Genomic DNA, 19,037 nt, shown 5'->3' on the forward strand with positions numbered 1-19,037 from the left:
CTCTGCCTGCCTTTGAATCATATCCTGTCACAGGCTGCTGAATCCCATCCCCTGTTACCTCCTCAAGATTCCTCTTCTCGCATCTCCTTTCTCCTGGGTCATCACCATTGACAGGCCAACATGCTCTGGCAGGTTAAGTCACACCCTCCTTGAGATGCTTTCCTGTGCTGCAACAAGCCTGAGCCTGGAGGACGTTACACTAGGTGGTAATCAACAAAAAGGCAAATCCCGTGTGATTTTACCTATAAGGTACTTAGAATAGTCATATTCATTAGGACAGGAAGTAGATTTTTGCTAAGTTGGGCAAGGGGACAAGCAGTGTTAGAGTTTACTGGGTAAAGAGTTTTCTGTTTTACAAGTTGAAACAGTTATGGAGATGGATGGTGGTCATGGTTACATAACATTATAGTCAACATTTAATACCAGTCATCTGTTCACTTAGAAATGATTAGGGTGGCAAATTTTATGTGATGTGAATTTTAACACATTAAAAACAATGGAAAAAAACAAAAGAGAACTCACATATGTCCATATCCAGAAGGAATGTTACCTTTCTATTAGATAGCTGTCAAAATAGAGATGACACTTGTATCTGCCCTCTAAAAGCCACACCTGTTTTGATACCACAGTCCCTTTCAAAGACCACTCCATTTGCTGTCCTCCTAAAAGTAAGTTTCAAAAGAGCCCTGGTGTCTCATTTTCACTCTCCTCTGTCTTCGGCTCACTGTAATCTGACTGCCACCCTCTGTCACTTGAAGTGCTCTGTCCTGGTCGCTGTCCTCCTCATGCTGCCGAATCACCTGACCCTTTGGCAGCACTTACTGCTTTAGTCCTTCTCCAGACACCCTGTGTCCTCACAGTTCCCTGGCTCCAGGCTGTCCGGGATTGTCTTGCATCGATCACTGCCTGCTGCTTCCTTCTGTGTTCCAGACCACTAAAGGAGCAGGGCTCCAAGGGCTCTCCTCTTCCCGAGAGTCCCCCACTGTCTAGGCAGTACATGTCAGTGTGCTGCTGATGGCTGCCTGTGGACTTTGGTGTCCAGCTGCCTTCTCGTCTCACAAGCAGCTCACGTGGAATGTACTCAAAGCAGAAAGTGGTACCCTTCACTTCCCTGCATCCGCCTTTGTCTGAAAAGGCACTACCGTCCTCCATTACTCAGCCCAGATGGCTTACTCATCCTTGCTTTTCTTCTGCCCTCATACAAGGGTTCCTCAGAAAGCTTGTGGGGAGATGGAATTAAAAGATGTTTACTTTGGTGCAAATATTTTTCAAAATCCTTTTCATAGTACACATTCCCCATGAGCTTTCTGAAGACCCCTGTGCTTCCCTCACTTCCAGCAGCGGAGCCTGTGTGTTCTAGTTCCAGTTGAATCACTTGTTGCTCTCATCTCCCCTGGAGACAGCTGCCTGACCACCATCACCTCCTGTTGGGAACCCGTCTGGCAGCCTCCCCAGCTTTTTTTCCTTCCGTCCCTTTTCCCCTTGTCCCTCTGTACAATTCCAAGAATAACCACAGATCAACTCTTCCACTTCCCTGTTGCTGTTTCTGTGAAGTGCTATATTCCCTAGATGGCAGGATCCCCTTCTGGTTCCCGTCTGTTTCATGTGACCTCATGCACTGTGTCCTGTCCCTGCCCACCGTTTGCTTTCTTTTAACGCACCAAGTTCTCTTCTCCCTCAGGATCTTTGCAGTTTCCTCTTTGGATAGCTCCTGTCCCTCCCACCTCGCCTTTTTTCTTCTTTTCACAGGGTCTTAGCATCCGTTCACTTGCTAAGAGAGAACTCCCTCACTGGCCTGCATAAAAAATGATTGGGGAGTCAGCGTTATGTGGTATGAATTTTAACAGTAAAAACAATGAGAAAAAATACTTTCAAAGTTCTAGAACTCACATATGTCCACATGCAGAAGGAAAGCTACATTTCTTTAAGATATCAATTAAATAAAGATGTCAGGTTTTCTTTATTTGCTTCCTATAGTTTGCTTGCTTGCAATGTGTAGTTATTTTGTGTCTTCTGTTTCTCCTCTAGTGGAAGAATGTAAACTCACTGGATCTGGCGTTGCCATTGTGTCACTGGGCAGACATTCATTATTCATCTGTTATGGCAAGGAGCGGTCATTTAGTATTTATGAGATGAGGAAAAGGAGAAATGGATGGGGGTGTTTTGGGAAGGCAGAGGGAAGGAGAGGAGTAGATGAGGAAAGACTTGCTTACTGAGCCACAGCTGCAGTCCTGAACCTTCACACAGATACCTGCGCCAGGTCCAGTCCTATGCCTGGGTATGTCAGAGGAATGACCCTACAGCCTGAGGGACTCTCCTCTTCCTCAGACCCCGCACTTGAGGTCGTGGCTGTGTTTGTGGATTGTGGTCAGCTGCCCTTCCCCCAGGATCCCACTGAGGCATGCAGTCACGAACATTGTGCACCTTCTTCCCTACCTCCCCCCGTGTGCTGAGCTTCAGAAACTGGCTCCAAAATGTGTCACCAGGTGCATAGGGTGTCTTCTGGGAGGCCAACCCAGGCCTTTGCAAAGGCTGTATTCCCTCTGCCACCTTGGGCTATTTTCTGTAATTACTTCCTAAGCAGGTAACTAATGGCAGATGATGTTAAATTCTTGCATTGTAGGAGAAAATAAATCTTGAGTCCAAGCTCTGCTTACTGTCCACTCCTGTCCAACCTCTTCTGTTGACATCTTCCTATGCCTCAACTACTGCAGTGCTCATTCATCTCACTGCCTCCCTGCTTGACTCTCTGGGCCATTTGTCAGTGAGAGCCACATGTATTTTATTTTTATTTGTTTACCTATTTTTAAAGATTTATTTATTTGAAAAGCGGAGTTAGAGAGGGAAGGGGAGACACCAAACCCAGAGGCCAGGAACTTTACCCATGCTTACCGAATATGGGAATTGGATTCTGGCCCTCTCCAGTTCATATCCGACCATTCTTCTCTTTATATTTAAAATAATATTGAAATACTTGCCCATGACCTATAAAACTCCGCTCTGTCTTTGACCTTAAATCCTTCCATTATACTCCAGCTGCATTGGCCTTTTTATATGAGGGGATCTTCAAAAAGTTTGTGAAAAATGCATGTTAAAAAGCAATTTTACATGAATCTCAAAAATTTTTTGCACTAAATAAACTTAATTTGGCTTTTCTGTGAGCTTAAGATTATGTTTTCATTTGTTTGAAAGACATTTAGTCTGTGTCTTCAGTGTAAGTGATAGGGACCCAAACACTCCTGCCGTCACCCACTGTCTTCCAAGGTGTGCACCAGCAACAAGCTGGGTTCCATGAATTCTTGGAAGTATTTACATATTTCCCTAATAGCCAAAGATGTACATATTTGAAAGGCTGAGTGGCGGGCCCATCTTCTGCTGTATTCCTAGGCACTGGTTCATATACTGACTGTTCTGCTAATCCTACCAGTTAAGCTCCCAGCTAAGCACCTGGGAAAGCAGTGGAACATAGCTCAGGTGCTTGGATCCCTGCACCCATGTCGGAGACCAGAATGGAGTGCCTGGCTCCTGGCTTTGGCCTGGCCCAGCCCTGGCTGTTGCAGTCACTTAAGGACTGGAATAGCATATATAAGATCTCTTCTCTCTCTCTTTTTTCTCTCTCTGTCTTCTCTCTCTCTCTCTCTCTCCCTCTCTCTCTCTCTCTCTCTGTCATTCTGCCTTTCAAATAAATCTCAGGCCCAGCGTGATGGCTCAGTGGCTAAATCCTCACCTTGAAAGCACTGGGATCCCTTATGGGCACTGGTTCATGTCCCTGCTACTCCACTTCTCATCCAGCTCCCTGCTCATGACCTGGGAAAGTAGTAGAATATAGGCCAAAGCCTTGGGACTTGGCACCTGGCCCCTGGCTCCAGATCGACTCAGTCTTGGTGGTTGTGGCTGTTTGGGGAGTGAACCAGTGGATGAAATATCTTTCTCTCTGTCTCTCTTTCTCTCTGTAAGGCTGATATGCCTTTCCAATCAAAATAAATAAATCTTTATAAAACAAGGTAAGTAATTAAGTAAATATTTATCCCCTTACCCTGACTTACTTCCTTCATAGGAACCACAGTCTGTTTTTGGCTTGTTAATTGTGACTTCATGAGGGTAGTTTCTTTGATTTATTGTACTTTCAAGAACACTGTCTACAATGAGCACTCAATTTTTACTGAATAAAACAATGAAATGAAAAGCTTAATTGTTTTAGGTTTTTACTAAATAGATTTTTGGGGGATAAGAATTTTAACATTGTTCTTAGGATTTTTGAAAATAACTGTTGTATAAATATTGAAAAACTTACACCTATGTGGCTTCACAAATTATAATTCTTTTCCCCTGTTCTTTCAGAACCCATCAGATTAGGGCTGCTCCAACCAGCTCTGCGGGTGATGGATTTAAGGCAAATCTTGTCTTTAAGGAGATTGAGAAGAAGCTTGAAGAGGTAAGATTTTATACAAATCTTACTGGAAGGGCCCTGAAGCAAGAGGGAGTAGACATGGATTTCAGGTGTCACCAGGAGGTGGTAATACAAGCTGAAATTTTTATCTTGTTGCCAAGTCTAAAATGTGTTTCAGAGATCCAAGTGTCTGTAAAAACATTCTTATAATTTAAAAGTACAGAGAATCAAGATGGCGGAATAGGGTAAGAACACGTTTAAACAGACGGAAAAACATTTAATCAGGATGAAGCAGAGAGGACATATTTCAGGAAATAGGAAAGGACAGAATAACAGCAGAGAGGTACCTGGAGACTGACAGACACAGGAAAGCAGCGGACACAACAGTGTGGTGTTGCAGCAACTGATACTCCAGCAGCATTCAGCTAACCTGCGATCTGAACTCCATCAGCAGCCGGAACTCCACCAGCAACCAGGTGGGAAGGGACTTTCACTGGGAGCTTGGGAGGTGAACCCAAACAACCATCCGTCCTGCTGGTCTGTTTGATTTGACCAGGAGCAGAGACAGAGCAGCAGATCCCAGACAGGCAGTGCGAGAACAGGGTGGATTTCATAGCCTAGTCAGCCCCCTAGAGCCGAATTGGGTACCATTTTGTGTAAGGAGGCAAAGGGAAGGGAAAGGACTGAGCATGCACTGAGCTGGGAGTGATCTCATTTCTGACTCAGTGAACTGCATCAACGTGGCATTCTACAGGTTCTACCCAAGACAGGTCTGGGCAGCCCTAAGATCTGATGGCCAGCAGATCAAGAACTGTAGTAGTGGTACGTCAGGTGCCATTTTGTGCACTGTGGCAATAGCTTTAGGACTGCAGGGGACAACAGTGAACTGCGCGCGTGCTGAATTCTGGAGAATTCACTGAGTTCCGTGGATTGCACTGGTCCACAGGGAAAATAATACCGACTGTGGCATCGTACCGGCCAAAATAGGTCCGTGTGGAAACCAGACCTAATGTCCAACAGGTTCTGAAAACATCGACGCCACCAACAACCTAATTATATAGGACACCTAGTGTCCCTCTAATCCTGCGACCTGCTCCAACTGAAAGTGGGAGAAAGGTTGCAGAGACAATGGTGCAGCCTCAGCACAGTATCACAGGAGGTGGAGAGTGGTGAGCCAGGAGCTGGGGCTGTGGAAACCACGGTGGAAATCTGACATAAGAGCCCAGACCTGGAACTCACTGGAGGGAGTGGCACAAGTGGCTGCAAGCAAAGAATTGTGTACCAACTGCAAAATTAAAATCAAACTGTAGACCTATGGGTGACACTGTTTAGAAACCTGCCCCAAGAAGACTCTGCTAACCAGAACTACGATGACCAAGAGCAAAAGAAGAGACAAAGGCACAATGAATGTTACTGAAAACTCCCCTGCAAAGAGGCAAAACCCTATGCCAACCTCAGAGTTAACTGAGGGAGACATCAAGAAAATGGGGCACACAGAATCCGTAAGACTCATTTTAAAGATTCTGATCAAAAATGAGAAGCTCATGCAAGAGTTCAAAGAATTTAAGGAAGCAACAAAGCAAATCAAGGCTGGTATATCAGAAATTAAGAACACAGTAGAGCAAATTAAAAGTACAGTGGAGAGTCTCCAGAATAGAATGAAGCAAGCAGAAGAAAGAATCTCAGAACTGGAAGATATTTCCTGTCATCAGGGAGAAGCAAACAAAAAGCTGGAAGCAGAGCTGGGTCAGGCCAAAAACAGTATTCAGGAATTGGAAGACACTATTAAGAAGCCAAATATAAGAGTTATGGGAGTCCCAGAAGGTGCAGAAAGAGAAGCTGAGTTTACAAATGCATTTAATGAAATAATAAAAGATAATTTCCCTAATCTGGAGAAAGAATTGGGAAACAAGATCTAGGAAGGGCACAGAACTCCCAACAAGCTTGATCAAAAGCGATCTTCACCAAGACACATGGTCATCAAGCTCTCTTCAGTTGAACATAAGGAAAAGATCCTTAAATGTGCACGTGAAAAAAATCAGTTGACATATAAAGGAAAGCCAATTAAACTCACAGGAGATCTCTCACAGGAAACTCTACAGGCAAGAAGAGAATGGAGTGACATATTCCAGATTCTAAAAGAAAAAAATTGTCAGCCCAGGATAACATATCCAGCAAAGCTTTCTTTTGTCTTTGAAAATGTAATAAAATTCTTCCACAGTAAAGAAAAGTTAAAAGAATTTGCCTCTTTCAAACCTGCCCTGCAAAAGATACTTCCAGATGTTCTCTTGACAGAGAAGAGGAATAGCACCCACCAAAACCAAAGGCAAACGGGAAGAACATCCCAATAAAATGACAACAGAAGACTAAACCAATGAACAACCCATTCCTAAAATGACAGGACCAAAGTATCACCCATACATATTAAACTCTGAATGTAAATGGCTTAAGCTCAATCAAGTGTCATAGATTAGTAGACTGGATTAAAAAACAAAACCCATCTGTTTATTGTCTGGAGGAGACACACTTCACCAACAAAGATCAGCAGAAACTATATCTCATGGATTTTGATGTTTTCTGTTGGTTTCATCTCTTCAAAACATTTTCTTCTGATTAAATCATTCAGTGACTCGTAGATCATGCAGTGGCATCATTTTCTTCAAGAAGGTTCTTGATTTTCATTTCTTCAGCTGCACGTTAGTCATTTAATAGCATGTTATTTAACTTCTTGATGTTGTTAATTTCTTTTTTCTCCCTGATGTTGATTTTGTTTTGTGGCTCTTCATTTAAGGGGATGTATAGTAGCTGTGTGATTAGACTGTCATATCTAGTAACATGTCATTTAACTTCATGGCATTATAAATTTCTATTTTTCTTTCTATTGTTGATTTTGTATCATGACTTTTCATTTAAGGGTATGTACAGTAGCTGTGAAATGGAGACTAACATCCAGATGTGAGGATGTAGTGTAGTATGCATCTCTGCTTCCAAAGATAGACTTACAATGAAACTGTTTACAAATCTTTTTTTTTAAAGATTTATTTATTTTTATTACAAAGTCAGATATACAGAGAGGAGGAGAGACAGAGAGGAAGATCTTCCGTCCGATGATTCACTCCCCAAGTGAGCCACAATGGATTTTCATAATGATCAGCAGCTTTCCTGAGGAGGAGCAGGGCCAAGCTGAGCACCCCCACCAACAGCTCCAGCCAGTGGTGTGCCCAGGAGCCGTCAGCTCATCACTTCTCCAACTTGTAGGAATACACCTATAGGTTCTTTTCTTTTGACAAGTGTACCATGGCTATAAATGGTAAATCCTTACCATCATTTTTTCTTTAAGATTTGTGTTATTGGGACTGGTGTGGTGGTATAGCAAGCTAATCCTCCGCCTATGGTGACAACATCCAATGTGGGTGTGGTTTTTTGTCCCTGCTGCCCTACTTCCCATCCAGCTCCCTGCTGATGTGCCTGGGAAAGCAGTGGAAGATGGCTCATGGCCTTGGGCCCTTGCACCCACATGGGAAACCTGGAAGATCAACCCAGTTATGGCTGTTACGACCATCTGGGGAGTGAAATAGCAGGTGCAAGATTCCTTCCTAACTCTGACTTTCAAGCAAAATAATTTATCTTTTTAAAGTTTTTTAAACATTTATTTTGCTTGAAAGATTTACAGAGAAAGGAAAGGAGAGACATCTTCCATCTGCTGTTCACTCCTGAGATGACCACAATGGCCAGGCCAGAGATGAGCTGAGCAAAGCTGGGAGCCAGTGGCTGTAGGGACCAAAGGCTTTGGGCCATCCTCTGCTGCCTTCCCAGGCCATTAGCAGGGAGCTAGATGGGAAATGGAGTAGCCAGGACTCAAACTGTCACCCACATGGGCTGCTGACACCGCAGGTGGGGGGTAAACAGTCTGTGCCACTGCACCAGCCCCTTTACCATCACTTTTTCAGAAAGGTTTATCTTATTTATTTGAAAGACAGACAATAGGGAGAGATGGAGAATATTTGATCCTCTGGTTTACTCCCCAATTGGATACAATGGCTAGGGCTCAGCCAGCCAAAGCCAGGAGATGGGAGCTTCATCCAGGTCTCCTACATGGGTGTAGAGGCCCAAGGATTTGCACCATGCTTAGCTGCCTTTCCCAGGTACACTGACAGGGAACTGGATTGGAAACAGAGCAGCTGGGACTCAAACTGGTGTCCGTATGGGATGGTGGAATTGCTGGTGGTAGCTTAACCCACCACATTAGAGCAGCAGCCTCTCCATTGTTTTTGGTGTATGATTAATTCATGTCACTGTGTCAAAAATGTTTAACAGGCCTCCTCTTTAATGAACTTGGGTTGTTTTCAAGTTGTACAAAGCAGTGTGGTGCTGAATTTCCTTTTGTGCTCATCTTGAAGTACTTATGCCAAAATCATTTAGTAGAAACAGTTACAAAGGAGATATTGTTGGGTGGGTCAGGTTTGTGTATTTGGCATTTTGATACATGTTGCTGAATGACCTTCTAGAAAGAGGGTGCTGATTTGCAAGCTTACTAATGATTAATAAAGGTAATTCTGTTTCCTTTACACAGTCCCCAATATGTTGGCTGGGTTTTAAAGTCTTTGCTACATCTAGTTGCGGGGAGAAAAAAAACTCTTGCTTTTTAAATTTCCCTCATTACCAAGTATCCACTGTAAGAAGAAATTGAGCTCTGCATAAAAATTTTCCTGCAGAGCAATCCACAGGATTGTAACTTCTGCCTGTTCTATCAAAAACAATTTTTTTTAAAGTTTGTTAGGCGTGAGATATGGCTGTATGTGTCCGTCACTGACTGTTTCCCTCTTGGGATTAACGGACAGTGTTGGTTTTCTTTTGCCGTCTTTCTGTAGCTTTGCAAGCAGATGCCATTTTGATTCTTTCTTTTCCATAATCTCACCCAAATGGACCTTGTTCTGTTTTTTCTTTTTCTCCTTCCCACGATTGTCAGTTTCCTTAATGAGTAGCAGAAAGTGAAAGTCTTGGAATCCTGTGTCAATTCATGCATTTTCTACAGCAGCACAGGCAGCCTGGCAAAAAGAGATTTTATTTCTGCTTTTGTCTTTGTGAACGCTACTGCATTTCCCTTGTTTGAATTCTGTCTTAATTTTTTTATCCCTGCTAAGTTTACCGAAGGACCCTCTCCCTGACCTTTTGCCTACTCAGAAAGAAGTACTTTTCTTCAGGCAAGGAGGCACTTAGAACCTTCCTAGTACTGGTGCTCTCCAGTTTCGCAACTGTGTTCTTTTCCCTTTTCACTCTCTACCCTCCGCCTCCTCCTGTCCTTACCCACTCTGAGGCCTGCTTCAGTTGAGAAGTGTTTTATTGGCCAAGGAATGTGAATTTGTTTTGAGGTTTACTTTTTCAAGTGAAAGGCGGTGGGGGGGGAAGGGTTGTGGGCGGATCACTCATCCTCTGTTCACTCCCAGAGTGGCCACAATGACCAGGCTGAAGCAAGGAGACAGAAACTCCAGCTGTGTCTTCCACATGGGTGGCAGGAGCCAAGCATCTCCATATGCTTTCCCAGGCACCTTAGCAGGAAGCTGGATCAGAACAGAGCAGCCAAGCCTGGAGCAATGGCTCAGTTGCCTAATCTCCCCTTCAAGTACTGGAATCCATTATAGGAACTGGGTTTCTGAGTTGGAAGATTACACAGATGCCTGAGTTGTTGCCTGCTTGCCTTTCACACCTTTGGGAGCCTGGGAAATGTCTAACGGCCTAGCTACTCACAGCATGGGTCTGTTGAAAGTTTACTTTGCTTACCAGAAAGCTGGAGAAATGGACTTAATGTAACTCCCAATGTTACTTTTCTTTCCAGGAAGGAGAACAGTTTGTGAAGAAAATCGGTGGTATTTTCGCCTTCAAGGTGAAGGATGGCCCCGGGGGTAAAGAAGCCACTTGGGTGGTGGATGTGAAGAATGGCAGAGGATCGGTGCATCCCAACTCAGGTCAGTGCTGGGGTGCTGGCAGGTGCCCGAGGCTGTCCTGAGAGACTCCATCCACCTGCTCTGCTTTCCCTGCAAGGGCCAGCTTAGAGACACAGAGCACCTCTGGGCCGCTTTCTCACATGCCATCTAATCCATCAGCAAAGCCGTCCTCCCCTCCTACCACTGGCTCCAAACCGTCACTGGTTTTCTGCCTAATCTGCCTCTTACTGTTCTTGTCCCCTCCAGGTTCTTCACACACAGGTTGCGCCGATGGCTTTATTTTATTTTTTTATTTTGTTTTGTTTTGTTTAAAGATGTATTTATTGTATTGAAAAGGCAGATATACAGAGAGAAGGAGAGACAGAAAGATCTTCCATCCACTGGTTCACTCTGGCCACAGTGGCTAGAGCTAAGCTGATCTGAAGCCAGGAGCCTGGAACCTCTGGGTTTCCTACACCGGGTGCAGGGAACCAAGTCCCTGGACCATCCTCCACTGCTTTCCCAGGCCACAAGCAGGGAGCTGGATGGGACATGGAGCAGCCAGAACACAAACCGGTGCCCATATGGGATCCCAGATGTGCAAGGTGAGGATTTAGCCTCTGATCAGGCTTAAATCGGCAATAGGTTAAGCCTTTGTGTGCCGTGCCAGCATCCCATGTGGGCACAGGTTCAGACCCTGGCTGCTTTACCTCTGATTCAGCCGCCTACTGGTGTGTCTGGGAAAGCAGTGGAAGATGGCCAGAGTCATTGTGCCCTTGTACCCATGGGGGACACCCTGAGAAAGCTCTGGGCTCCTGACTTCTAGCTGTTCATTGTGGCCATTTGGGGAATGAACTAGGAGACTAAGATCTTTTTCTATCGCCTCTTTTTGTAAAATCTGTCTTTCAAATTTAAAAAAAAAGTTTTTTTTAATGCCATTCCCTTTGATTGTTTTCAGTCCATTTTTTCCATAGCATTGTTTCCCTGTGATGTGCTCTGTGATATTTAAGGCGTTTCCTTGTTGATTATCTCCCATATGCGGATGTTGGCTCTGTGAGGTGAGGGCAGAACTTTTTTGCCTGGTGGATGCACTGGCTATATTTCCAGTGCCTAAGGTGTGTGACATGTGACAGGCTTGAAAAATGACCAGCAGAATGGAAGAACGGCACCCCATAAGCTTCAGCAGCTGGAGGCTGCTTTGTATTGTCCGTGGTGTGATTAGAAATAGGATGGTTCAGAACCAGCTTTGTGGAGAGCTTAAAAGGTCACAACAGACACCCAGTGCTGTAGCCTAGTGGCTAAAATCCTCACCTTGAACGCACCGGGATCCCATATGGGTGCCGGTTCTAATCCCCGCAGCTCCACTTCCCATCCAGCTCTCTGCTTGTGGCCTGGGAAAGCAGTTGAGGACGGCCCAATGCATTGGGACCCTGCACCCATGTGGGAGACCTGGAAGAGGTTCCTGGTTCCCGGCTTCGGATCGGTGAAGCACCGGCCGTTGCGGCTCACTTGGGGAGTGAATCATTGGTTGGAAGATCTTCCTCTTTCTCTCCTCCTCGCTGTATATCCGGCTTTCCAATAAAAATAAAATAAATATTTCAAAACAAAACAAAACAAAACAAAGATCATGATTGGAACTTTGAAAGAAGCTTTTTAAGAAGATCAGTGAAATGTGAGTGCTCAGTGTTGGAGGACGAAGCTGAAACTGGTGCACTGGGCCTCAGGAATTGCGGAGGGAGTGAATAGGGCAGAGAGCAGCTCAGAGGATCTTTTCTTTCTTTCTTTTTTTTTTTTTAAGATTTATTAATTTTTATTACAAAATCAGATATACAGAGAGGAGGAGAGACAGAAAGGAAGATCCTCTGTCCGATGATTCACTCCCCAGGTGAGCTCAACGGCCAGTGCTGTGCCGATCCGAAGCCAGGAGCCAGGAACCTCTTCCAGGTCTCCCACGCGGGTGCAGGGTCCGAAGGCTTTGAGCCATCCTTGACTGCTTTTCTAGGCCACAAGCAGGGAGCTGGATGGGAAGCAGAGCTGCCGGGATTAGAACTGGTGCCCATATGGGATGCCAGGGCGTTCAAGGGGAGGACCTTAGCCGCTAGGCCACTGCGCCAGGCCCCAGAGGATCTTTCTTTAAGTGAGCTGAGTGGGGTTGGCAGTGAGAGGAGCAGGTGCTGTTGAAGGGCAGGTGCCAGCAGTACCCAAGATGAGGTGGGTGGAGCCTGGAAGCCATGGAGGAGGAGCAGGCAGAGCTTTCTTGCTGATGCTCCAGGGAGGGAGTTCTGAAGCTTTCACGGGGGTGGGGGATGGTGCTCAGCCTGGGCTTTGCCTGTTACCTGCTCAGGGGTGTTGTGGAAGAGAGGAGGTTGGCAGAGCTTGGAGTCCGGAGGCAAAGTGAGGAGTGCTGCTGTGTGTGCCACTGAAGGGAGGACACAGTGAGTAAGAGGTTGAGCACTGATAAGGATGGTCTGTGATGTGAGCAGCTGGCTTTGTTGTAGAAAGTTCTGGAATTATGCATAGTCAGTCCTTCCTAGCCCCAAAATGAGTGGGCAGAAAAATGACTCTTAGCATTCAGTGAGCTGCCTCCAAGGTGGCACGGGCAGAAAAGCCAAGGCTTTGTGTGGTTTCTAGCTTTTGGAAACAGAAGGAATTAGGGGAAATACAGTAGTACCTGCTTTTTGATGTCTAAAGGCTAATAGTTACTTAATATTAAATTCTGAAATGTCCAGACAGCTGTTAAGGTGATTATTTAGTAAGCTTCTCCATTTCCAACTGCCTTAGTGTGCAAAGCTGTTGAAAGGTTTCAGAAGAGCCTTGTTCCCTGTAGAAATTTGCAGCGTTTTCTGTCCCAGAAGGGATCTTACGCTGGGGCAGGGTGCTTTCTGTTGAAACTGACACTTGCTGGCAGCAGAAGGAGTGTTGAAATGTGGACTTACCTGATAAAAGCCACCACTGAAAATTGCCAGCTCCTTTTACATCAACCAACAAGTGACCATTTGTTAGAAATTTAGCCGCATTAAAGCATTGATAACCTGTCCTAATTTGAACTGGTATCTTTAATAAGAGAATTGCTTTTGGCATGTGCATAGTATGCTGAGGTTTACTTGTAACAATGTGAGATTTACCTAGATAGATTTCATTGATGCATTCCAAGAACCTAATAGTGATTATAGAGATGATTACATTATATTTATGTTTTGTGTGTTTTGCATAATTTTTAAAAAAGATTTTTTTTGAAAGGCAGAGTAATGGGGCTAGACAGAGATCTTCCAAGTACTGCTTCATGTCCCAAATGCCTCCAACAGCCAGGCCTTGGCCAGATGGAAGCCAGAAGCACCATCCATATTTCCCACATGGGTGGAAGGAACCCAAGTTCTTGAACCATTATCTGCTGCCTCCCAGTCCGTTAGCAGGAAGCTGGATGGGAAGCATGGAGTAGCTGAGATTCATGCTGGATACTCCTATAGGATATGTGTATGTCCCAAAAGGCAGCTTCACCTCCTGTGCCACAACACCTGCCTCTGTGAGCGTTCTCACATGTATCTTTGTGAACATGAGTCCTCATTGCCATTGGGCATATAGCCAGGGGTAGAAATGCTAAGTAAGAAGGTTTAGTATTAGCCAAATAGGTCTATTTCCATGCTCTACCTTTTTTTAAAAAAATATTTTATTTATTTTTATTGGAAAGGCAAATCAGATATACAGAGAGGAAAGACAGAAAGATTTTCCATCTACTGGTTCACTCCCTGAATGGCCACAACAGCTAGAGCTGAGCCAATCTGAAGCCAGGAGCTTCTTCTGGGTTTCCCATGTGAGTACAGGGTCCCAAGGGCTTGGGCCATCCTTTGCTGCTTTCCCAGGCCATAAGCAGGGAGCTGGATGGGAAGTGGAGGAGCTAGGACACAAACCGGTGCCCATATAGGATCCCAACACTTGCAAGGTAAGGATTTAGCCATTGAACCATTCCACCTGGTCTTCCCATCAAGCAGCCCCACACTTTTTTTTTTTTTTTTTTTAAGAAAAAGACAGATCAAGAGAGCTCCCATCTTCTGGTCCACTCTCCAAATGTTGTGGTTGAGGTTTGACTGGGACAAAGTCAGAAGGCAGGAGTTCAATCTAGGTTTCTCATGTGGCTAGCCAGGAAGACAGTTACTTGAACCATCATTGCTGTATCCTAGAGACTGCCTTAGCAGGAAACTTGAATTAGGAGCTAGATATTGAATCCAGGTAGTCTACTATGGGATCCCAGTCCTCACTGCGATCTGAACTGGTGATAAACGCCCACTTGCCCTGTGCACCATGTTTCTGACAGGTCTCTTTCATTGTCAATTTCTCTTTCTTTTGACAAGGTTCATTGACATAGAATTTATTTACAGTATAATCTACTGTTTTAGGTATATAATTCCATGAATTTAAACAAATTCACCTGTGTAATCACTATCAAATATCAAAATGTAGGGTATGCCCAGCTTCCCAAAGAGTGTCCTCATGTCTTTGTGGACTCAAGCACTTCTGCCACCCTCAGATCTTTGCAGCCACCAACTCCATCTCTGGCCTGAGTCCCCCAACCCCTGGAGTGGCTTACAAATACAGTCGTTCAATGTGAGGATTTGGAGTCTGTATCTTTCCTGAGATCATCAACAATTTGTTCTTTCTGCTGCTGTGTTGGAGGAAGCTCTTGCCTTGGCCAGTTGATGCATGTTTAATATTTTTCCCCAGCTTTTGGCAGTTAAGGATTAACATTCACATAGGCTTTTGTGTAGATATGTGTTTTCATTTTTATTGGGTAAACACATAAGAATGGAGTTACTAGTTCATAAGAGGGTGTGTACTTGCAGGGTTAGCTTTCTGTAAAGCTCGCAGATTTTTCCATACAGGCTGCACCGTTGTTCTGCCTTAATATTGTTGCTGTAGTATCCAGTTGACTTTTTAGTGCCTCTACATTCTTGCTATCACTAATTATTGGATTTTTAAGAAGTTGCAGCTGATCACCCTCATAGTTATGTGCTATCTCATCATGGTTGTAATGTGTATTTTCTAGTGACTAACGATGTTGTGCTGTTTCCTGGGTGTTTTTTTGACCATTTGGAGGGCTTCTGTACAATGCTCACTTTCATATCTCTTCTCCCCCTTGCCTGATGCCTGTTTTGCAGATGCTTTTATTGCAACATCAGGCACACCCTCTGTGTTTTTTGCACTACAGAGGCAGGGCTGAGTCGTGATAGAGATCTGGTGCCTCACAGGATGTAAAATACTAAGTGTCTGACCCTTTGTAGAGAAGCTGTGCTAACCCTGATCTAATGAGTGGGTCATTTCCACTTGTTGCATAACAGATTTTTCACAAATTGAGTGGCTTAAGATGATGCTTAATTTGTCTTTAAGCCAAGAGTCTTATGTGCTGACCAGTCACTATAAAATAATAATATTTCACTTAGACGATAGGCAGGATCCAGTCAAATCCCAGATGCGCTCTTCCACAGGAGGTCTACACGCTGCCGCTTTTTCACTACTGCCATGTCTCTAGTGATCCCTGGGAAGTTTCAGCACATCCTGCAAGTCCTCAACACGAATATCAATGGGCGGCGCAAAATAGCCTTTGTCATCACGGCCATTAAGGGTGTGGGGCGAAGGTACGCCCACGTGGTGCTGAGAAAAGCAGACATTGACCTCACCAAGAGGGCAGGAGAACTCACTGAGGATGAGGTGGAGCGGGTGATCACCATCATGCAGAATCTCAGACAGTACAAGATCACCGACTGGTTCTTGAACAGACAGAAGGATGTGAAGGATGGCAAATACAGTCAGGTTCTGGCCAACGGTCTGGATAACAAGCTCCGCGAGGACCTGGAGTGGCTGAAGAAGATCTGGGAACATAGAGGGCTGCAGCGCTTCTGGGGCCTCCGTGTCCGAGGCCAGCACACCAAGACCACTGGCTGCCGGGGCTGCACTATGGGTGTGTCCAAGAAGAAATGAGTTGGCAGGCCTTTTCTGTTAATAGTTTATATGCCGTGAAAAAAAAAATCTCAGATACAGCACGTAATTAGATCTAGTGAAAAATCTGAAATATATATATATATATGAAAAAAGTGATGTTCACATTTATTGCCTCACAGTTCCTAGCTAATCTAGCCGCATTCTGTGCCCTAGGATGACACAAAGCCATGCCCAAGGGCACTGCCAGGGCTGGGCTCTCATTGGAGGCTGCACTAGGGAGGCTCTGTGGCCAGGCTTATGTTTCAGGTTGCCTGGCAGAATGTGTTTCCTTGTGGCTGGAACAATGATAACTAGCATTGGCCAGCCGCGAGCCAGCGTTGTTCTCGGCTTCTAAGGAATTGTGGTATGTCCATATAACACGCACAATGTAGCAGCTAGTTTAGAGCCAAACAGGAGAGCTGGAAGGAGTTTAGTACAAGGCAATGAAGTGACAGGAATGACATCTCATCACCTGTGCCACGCTCTGTTGGCTGGCAGCCAGTCACTGCTCTACTCACAGTGGAGGTGGGTGGGTTGTGTGTGAAGGAATGAGCAGCAGGAGGCAGGACTGCAGGGGTCAACATGTAGGCGGCCTGCCGCAGGGGGGAGCAACAGAGTGGAGACTCACTGTGTACACCTGTGCTTAAATAATTCCTGTTTTTAAGCAAAATGCACTTGTACTTTGGCTTTTATAATACCACGAACTTCATAGTTTTAATAGTTTGAACATTTTTTCAGGTAAGTCTAGAGCCACACCATGTTTTACAGTGGCCACCGTGTATCCCATTATGTGACTATGCCATACTTGATTTCATCAGTTTGCTCGTGTTAGATTCTGAGGCTGCTGGTGCTTTTTGCTGCACTTTACTGGGCTGCCACAGAGGTCAGGAGGTTCTGCTTCTCTCCACACTGCTTCAGGCCCAGATGCACATCTGTAGCAGTCCCTGGGAAATGTGTGTGTGAAACTGACAGCTCTCCCTCCTTCTCCACAACTCTATTTTAGATAAGAAGGCTGACTGCACAATCACCATGGCTGACTCAGACTTACTGGCGTTAATGACTGGTAAAATGAACCCGCAGTCGGTAAGTGATGGTGCTCACAGCCCTTCCCTTCATCTCCTGTCTCATACCCGCTTGTGCAAAGTGGTCAGCCCATGCCACTCCCCAAGTGTTCACCTAACTCATAACAGACATCTGAGGAGCAAGCTATATACAGGACAGGCTGTCCTGTGTGTCGTGAGAGCCCAGATGAGTGAGCAGTAGTTGCCATGCTCAGGATATCTGGTTAGGTCGGAGGCAGATCTGTAAAAGAATATGAGGGACTTCAAAAGTGCACGGGATAAAGGATAACGAGAGTATCCTCCATGATTTTTTAAAGATTTATTTATTTTTATTGCAAAGTCAGATATATACAGAGAGGAGGAGAGACAAAGAGAAATATCTTCTGTCCGATGATTCATTCCCCAAGTGACCACAACGGCCAGTGCTGTGCCAATCTGAAGCCAGGAGCCCAGGTCCTGTTCTAGGTCTCCCACACGGGTGCAGGATCCCAAGGCTTTGGGCTGTCTTTGACTGCTTTCCCAGGCCACAAGCAGGGAGCTGGATAGGAAGTGGGGCTGCTGGGGTTAGAACTGGCGCCGATATGGGATGCCGGTGCGTTCAAGGCGAGGGCTTTAGCTGCTAGGCCACTGCACCTGGCCCTCCATGATGTTTTTGAAGCCCCCCTTTGAAGCCGAGGATCCGATGTGTGGCCCCTGGCTTGTGGTTAGGGGAGGGAAGCGAGGAACAGGTACGACTCCCAAGGGTGTCAGGGAGAGGCTTGCAGGGGTGGCAGCAGCGAGTGGGTCCCCAGCTGACCAGAAGTTAGCTGGAGCTGGGTAGGGAGGAGTGGTCTGAGCCAAAGCCCCATGACCTTTCACAGTTTGTGTCTTCCTCTGCACTCTTCTTCGTGCCTGAGTTGTCCTTCCCAGACCAGCTGTGAAGATGTTATTGACATGGACTTCGTCTCAAGTGACTGGGGGCAGCAGCCAGCCTTCTCTGAGCTGCCTACTGGCCGACAGACTGAGCACTTGCTGTGGTACAGAAATCACTTCCCCGTTAGGGTGTGTGTCCAAGTAACAAACCACCAGGGCTCAGCACAATGTTAAATGCTTTCAGGTTTTTAGTAAGCACTTGCTAGGTTAGATTTTATTTGTGCAAAATTGATACCTTTATGTGTACTTCCCTGATGCCCAAGTTGTCAAGTTTTTTTTAAAGATGTATTTATTTTTGTTGGAAAGGCAGATTTACAGAGAGAAGGGGAGACAGACAGAAATATCTTTCCTCTGGTTCACTCAGAAAATGGCCATAATGACCAGAGTCGAGCTGATCTGGAGCCAGGAGCTTCTTCCAGGTCTCCCACATTGGGCCATCCTTAACTGCTTTCCCAGGCTACAGGCAGGGAGCTGGATGGGAAGTGGAGCAGTCAGGACACAAACTGGCACCCAAATGGGATCCCAGTGTGTGCAAGGCAAGGATTTAGCCACTGAGCCATCATGCTGGGGCCCCACATGATCCTTAAACTCTGTAGTTGAACAGACTTCATACACCGAGCTTTCCTTTGTAACTTCATTGTTTCCTTGGCCTTGGCCGAAGTCTCAGGTGTGGAGCTTGTGTCCGTTGTTTCCTCATGATCTGTGCCCCTGGACCAGGCCCTGCAGCGCAACCACCTCTTGTGGTCCTCATACCCTTTCTAGGCAGCTCAGCTTGCT

At 45.5% G+C, this 19,037-nt stretch overlaps 2 protein-coding genes across 4 annotated transcripts in view; both read left to right on the forward strand.

Moving 5' to 3' along the window:
- The window catches only part of SCP2 (sterol carrier protein 2), a 90,597-nt gene that overhangs the window by 68,089 nt on the left and 3,471 nt on the right, over positions 1-19,037 (forward strand). For all 3 annotated transcript variants that reach the window (XM_058655265.1, XM_058655273.1, XM_058655280.1), the window contains 3 exons: positions 4,342-4,435; positions 10,227-10,356; positions 17,291-17,370. In XM_058655265.1, coding sequence (XP_058511248.1) covers positions 4,342-4,435; positions 10,227-10,356; positions 17,291-17,370 — 304 coding nt within the window. The remainder of the gene's footprint in view (positions 1-4,341; positions 4,436-10,226; positions 10,357-17,290; positions 17,371-19,037) is intronic.
- On the forward strand, positions 15,814-16,297 carry LOC101521725 (small ribosomal subunit protein uS13-like). Its single transcript, XM_036494369.2, has one exon. It carries the CDS (start codon positions 15,829-15,831, stop codon positions 16,285-16,287), a length of 459 nt encoding a protein of 152 aa, XP_036350262.2. The 5' UTR covers positions 15,814-15,828; the 3' UTR covers positions 16,288-16,297.

This window comes from Ochotona princeps, chromosome 2 (genome assembly GCF_030435755.1).
Source record: "Ochotona princeps isolate mOchPri1 chromosome 2, mOchPri1.hap1, whole genome shotgun sequence".
NCBI classification, from domain to species: Eukaryota; Metazoa; Chordata; class Mammalia; order Lagomorpha; family Ochotonidae; genus Ochotona; species Ochotona princeps.